This window comes from Macaca nemestrina, chromosome 12 (genome assembly GCF_043159975.1).
Source record: "Macaca nemestrina isolate mMacNem1 chromosome 12, mMacNem.hap1, whole genome shotgun sequence".
In the NCBI taxonomy this organism is placed as follows: domain Eukaryota; kingdom Metazoa; phylum Chordata; class Mammalia; order Primates; family Cercopithecidae; genus Macaca; species Macaca nemestrina.
The window spans coordinates 55064140-55070139 of NC_092136.1; the positions used below are offsets into that span (position 1 = coordinate 55064140).

Genomic DNA, 6000 nt, shown 5'->3' on the forward strand with positions numbered 1-6000 from the left:
CAGTGGTGAACAACACAAACTGGGGCCTTTTGGAGGGTGGAGGGTGGGAGGAGGAAGAGGATCAGGAAAAATAACTAATAGATACTAGGCTCAATACCTGAGTGATGAAATAACCTGCACAACAAACCCCCATGACACAAGTCTATCTATGTAACAAACCTGCACTTGTATCCCTGAACTTAAAAACAGTTTAAAAAATGTTATAAAATAATAATTGAAATAGCTTGAAGTTGTCTAAGTAGAGATTGCTTATTGGCTCTTCAGAAGTGAATAACCAATTACTCTTTTTTGAAAAAATTATTTTTTGTAGAGATGGGGTCTTGCTATGTTGCCCCAGCTGGTCTTGAACTCCTGGTCTCAAGTGATCCTCCTGCCTCAGTCTCTCAAAGGGCTGGGATTACAGGTATAACGAGACAGGGTCTCAAAGTGCTGAAATCACACTGTGCCTGGCCTAAATAATAATTACTCTTAACGGGTATATATTTTATTTCCACAATTTCAACAATATTTGTTGTAGGTAATTTCATTTGTAACAACATAAAGCTCTTCTACTGTGCTGTCTAGCTGAGTTATGAAGAAGCTATTACAAAGAAATATATTATAGGCATATGCTGAAAACAATTGTTTCCTAATATGTTGCCAAAGATCACTTACCAAGAAGGGCTGGAATATTATTTGGAGACTGATTGAGTACAAAATGAAACTGTGCATCAGCTTGATCCATTTTGTCACCCTCAAGGAGGCAAAAGCAGGCTCTTCCCAACAAATGGTTCTATAAAGTAATGTATTATCTTAGACTTTACCCCCATATACCATGAACGTGTTAACACTAAAGTGAAAACCAAATAGCAAGGAGGTGGAGCACAATGCAAATTCCCCTATCAAATGTAATGTGCTTAAGCTAATAACAAGTAATTCTTAATTACAAAATGAGAAATTATCCTGAAATGTAAGTCTTCTGCGCCAGTAACAATGACCAAAAGAAAAATTTTAATTCCTTAAAATATCCTTGAAATTCACCTGGAGATAATAAAATTACTGGTGCAAGTTTTATGTACTAAATTTGCCCATATTACTTAAACAGTACAAAAACCAAAGCATTCCAATTTTAATGAGGAACCTTTCTTTTTTTTGACTCTATCAACCATGTTATTTGAAGAAAAACTCTTTCAAAAAATCTGCTCTCACACACATTTTGCTTTCATGTGCTTTTCCCCCCTTCATAAATGGAAAGAAATTTGACTTTATTTTTACCTGATCATACATAATAATTTTATCGGCCATTGTGTACAATAAGGTGGCCTGTGTAATAAGATCCTTTTTATTGTCCTTATTCTTTTCTTTCCGAGCCTGTTGTACATAATACGCTGCCAATGTATCCAAGCAAGTCATCTGGTCTTTTTCATGGTCTCTATAGTCCAAATTGCCATCTATACGTGCTGCTTCCAACAATTTTACAAACTCTTCTGTTTTTCCTTGCTTGTAGTATTCCAGCTATAGGTAATGAAACAAATTAGAATCACTAAAGCATATGTCCATATAAAAAGCTGTACATAAATGTTTATAGCAGCTTTTTTTGTAATAACAAAAAACTGGAAACAATCAAAATGTTGATTAACAGGTGAATGGATAAACAAGCTGTGGTGTATCCATAAAAAGGACACTATCCTACAATGAAAAGGAATGAACTATTAATACATGCTACAACATGGATAAATCTCAAAGTAATTATGCTGAACGAAAGAAATCAGACCAAAAAAAAAGAGTACATATTGTGTGATCCTATTTATATAAAACTCTAGAAAACATAAAACAATCTCTAGTGTCAGAAAGCAGACCAGTGATTGTCTGGCACAGGGATTAGGGGTGGGGTGGGGGGCTTGTGGGGAGTGGTACAGAGGACAGTTTTGGAAGGTGATGGATGTATTCATTAACCTTGATTGTGGTGATGGCTTCAGAGGTATATACAGATGATAAAACTTATCAAATGGTAAATGTCAAATATGTGCAATTTATTATAAATCCATTAGATTTTAATAAAGCTGTTTAAAAAACTGGAGTGACTTAAAATGTTCCAAATCTGCTACTTATCTAGCAATAGTTGATTTCTAACTAAAATTTTCAGACAAGTGGAGTCTAAGAGAGAAAACAAGAGTGAAAGATATGAAGAATTCTAAATAGAAAACTTGGCTTCTGGTTCTAGATCTACCAAAAATTATCTGTGATTTGGGCCTGTTTAATAACTTCTCTAGGCATCTGTTTGACTTATAAATAATAAAAGAAATATCCACTAGGTGTGGTGGTATGCATCTGTAATCTACTACTTGGGATGCTGCAGTGGCAGGATGGCTTGAGCCCAGGAGTTTGAGTCTAGCCTGGGCAAAATAGAGAGACTCTGTCTCTATGTGGACTATCCACCATTTATTAACCACTGACTATTGGTCACATACCATGAAAGGAATTTCATATACATATTCTCTAATCTGTACAACCACTCTATGAGGTAGATGCTAACATCTCTATATTTTAAATGCGGACATATGCTCAGAAGTTAGATCACTTGTTTAAGGTCACATAGCTAGTTAGCAGCCATGCCGAGACTTGATCCAACCCCAAAGCCTACATTCTTTTCCCTATAAAAATCTATATCCCACAATGTTTCATTAATCTATTCTACTACAGGTGCCATGCTAATCCTCCAATATTCTAATTTTTGTTTAAGTGCTGTTAAGGAAGGCATATGTACTTAAAAAAAATTTTTTTTATATACACACACACACACACACACACACACACACACACACACCCCTAAATTACCGTATGGTTTTAAAAAATGTGTGTGACAAGGAGGCTTGGTCTCCATTGAATAAGCAAACTTGGCACTTCAAGTCAAGAAGGCACTGCTTGTCACTGAAAATACTTCTCTGTAAATCCATATCCAAAAGGAAGAAACTCTTAGAGCAGTCTTGAGCATGGGATATAAGCCCAATTCCAGACCTATTTCTCTGATTCTTCAAGACAATATTAGGAGACTCTTCTGTATGTTTGTATGAAAGCAATGTGGCACATCTCCTTAGGAATAATGACTGTAACATTTATATTACCTATTCCTATAAAAAGGAAACATCATTATGCAGCTGATGCTGGCAAGTAGAGGATATAGAATTTTAGGCTTTCTAACTGGATTTTCTTGAGAATCTCCAGTAAGATTCACATTGAAGGAGACTAAATAGGACAAAAAATGTAAGCCTGAGATAAACTTCACCCAAAAGAACTTCTGTGGGGTTTTCCTGGAACCTAATCACTTTCTAGAATATTTTAAGGGAAATGTTTTATTATTATAGGAAACAATGTTAAGCAGCAATGTTCACACAGAAGCACTTCCCTTCTTTTCAGCTTGTCTATAAACCATAAGGCAGCCTTCACTGAGCAAGCACTAAATAATCACATATTCAATATAGAGTAGTACTTAAATGAATTTTGCCTTTACCAACATACACTAATTCACCAGTAGAGTAGCATATCACTTAGGAAAATGGCCTTATTGTTTCATAAATTATTAACACAATTAATTTCCATACACATGGTATAATTAATCTATCATGCAGCCAAGCTGGCTATTACTATATCTGAAAACAGAAACTACATATTTTCCAGTCAACAAATAAAATATATTTGCTACTTGAATACTGACCGCCAAAGCAATCCATATGTGCAGTTGTGTGTGTTCCTGTTTCAGAATACTGATAACTTCATCTCCCTCCGGTAACTGATCGAAGTCAAGTTCAATGACCTAAAATACAAAATGTAGGTCTTAACTCTTATTCCGCTTTAAAATTCAAATTTCATCTGTGCTGCTTTTCTTGAATATAATCAACATGCATATACATAGAGTAGGTGTTCACTTTCAATACGGTTGAGCTAATACATGTTAATGTTTAAGGAGTACATGACAAATAGGTTATACTATAATAAAGAGCGAGCACAGAGAAGCAAACAAACCCTGCTACTTGTCCCCAAATCACTGGAACTATAAAATGCTAGAAATGGTCTGCTTACTCAAAAATAACAAAACAAAATCCTACTTAACATAGAATCCAAGTAAAGTGCAGATAAGCACCCTAGAGACTCTCATGCCATAGGTCTGACTCCTTGAGATGCGTGACCCTACAGGCCATGCAAAGTTGAATGCCACTGCACACATTAATCATGGAGGTGGCACCTGCGTGTAACAGACAGTCCTGACTGTAAGCACAAAAATAATAATAGGAAAATGTCCTGGAATTAGAGGCAATGACTACACAACTTTGCGAATACACTAAAAACCACTGAATTTTATACCTCAATATTATATCTCAAACAAAAAAATAAAAATAAGAGTATAAGATATACAAGAAGACTGAACATCAAAGCTGAGAGCTTTACTCAGACAAGCCACAGGCCACCCATGAGTGAGACATAGGTAAACGAGAGGAGGTTAAATTCTATCAGCACACAGGGGCGGCTAAATCTTGGGCTATCTCGCTGAAGGAGAGTTGATGTAGAGAACATAGTGCACCATGACAGACTCGAGTTTCTAAGGGAGAAGAGGTGACCTCCTATATATTCCCAGGGAAAGATCTCGAGCTTGAGCAGCATATAAACCCCGGTAACATCAGAGCCCACCTCTGTAATCTGCGAGGTGTTTTACAGTTTATCGGGTACTCTCACACCTCTGCTCCCGCGTGTTGTTTAGGAAAAGAGTAGCGCACTGTCAAATACGAATAGGCTGGAGAGGAACTTTCAAGAACTCCTTCTCCGAGTGGCCCTGAGGCTGCAGAGACGCGGTGCTCCCTGCCCGAGAGGGCACAGGAGCTGAAGAAGAAGATGATCAGACCTTGGCCAGGGATTTTGATCAGGGCTCTTAGGGAAGAAGGATGCTTTCGCTTCAGAAACGAAGTCGAGCGAAGTCGGTGGGGGCGATCGTACAAGTTCACGGCCCCCACCCGCCTCCATACACGACACTTACCTCGTCAGTGTCCCGGAGGGGAATCTCGATGGAGCCCCGCGACATGATGGGGTCAGAAGGCGAGCAAGTGTCTCGCCCCGCCGCTCCGCAGCCGGTAGTCTCCGCTTCAGGCTAGTCCAGAGGTGAGTGACGGCTCCGGCTCTGGTCTTGACTGCCGCCCCGCGGCGCCGCCAGAGCTCTGGCTTCTCCTTCCCGTCAGCCGCTTAAACAACGAGCAGCGGACGGCGGACGGCCACTTCCGGCGACCCCGCCCCCTGTCCCGGAAGCACTCCCGCGGGAGCGTGCCCTACGCGAGCTCGCCCTGTGGCTCCGGTGTTTCCGTTTTGGTGTTGGCGGTTCAGAAGCTTTCGTTGGCGTGTCAGCTGTAGGGCTGTAGGGTGTGACCCGAGAGCCTGCAGGACCTTCGGAACCATGTGGCGTTTGAGTTTCCTCAGCGCTGGCTCGGCCCCAGATGAAAGCTTGGAAGGCGTAGCCGCTTGGTCCCGCGGTGGGCGGGGCCTCTGCCTGACGTGGACCTCTTGGGATGGGCCTGGCCAATCCTGTTGTCTTCCCAAGATTTGTTGTGGATAATTCTGTCTTTCGTTCTGCAACCCAATCATTAGTTCATCTTTTGGTCCCCGTTGGGTGTAAGTCATACCTATGATACCTTTGTGACTAGTTTAAATAAAAAATTTACAATTAATTCGGTAATCATTGTGATAATTCATGTCTTTTTTTTTTTTTTTTTTTTTGGTTCTTCGAAGCATGTAAGAGGATCTAGTGTATTTGTGATTTAAATAAAATTGCAGAAGATGCCGGGCGCGGTGGCTTACGCTTGTAATCCCAGCACTTTGTGAGGCCAAGGCGGGCGGATCATCTGAGGTCAGGAGTTCGAGACCAGCCTGACCAGCATGGTGAAACCCTGTCTCTACTAAAAATGCAAAAATTAGCTCGGCGCGGTGGTGGGCGCCTGTAATCCCAGCTACCCGGGAGACTGAGACAGGAGACTCGCT

General features: G+C 40.3%; 1 protein-coding gene across 1 annotated transcript in view; it reads right to left on the minus strand.

Moving 5' to 3' along the window:
* The window catches only part of LOC105488776 (CTR9 homolog, Paf1/RNA polymerase II complex component), a 28503-nt gene extending 23255 nt beyond the window's left edge, over nt 1-5248 (minus strand). The window contains exons 1-4 of the mRNA XM_011753211.3: nt 5009-5248; nt 3695-3793; nt 1255-1494; nt 655-772 (exon numbers count right to left, since the gene is read on the minus strand). Coding sequence (XP_011751513.2) covers nt 655-772; nt 1255-1494; nt 3695-3793; nt 5009-5053 — 502 coding nt within the window. The 5' untranslated portion in view covers nt 5054-5248. The remainder of the gene's footprint in view (nt 1-654; nt 773-1254; nt 1495-3694; nt 3794-5008) is intronic.
* Between the last annotated feature and the right edge of the window lie 752 nt (nt 5249-6000).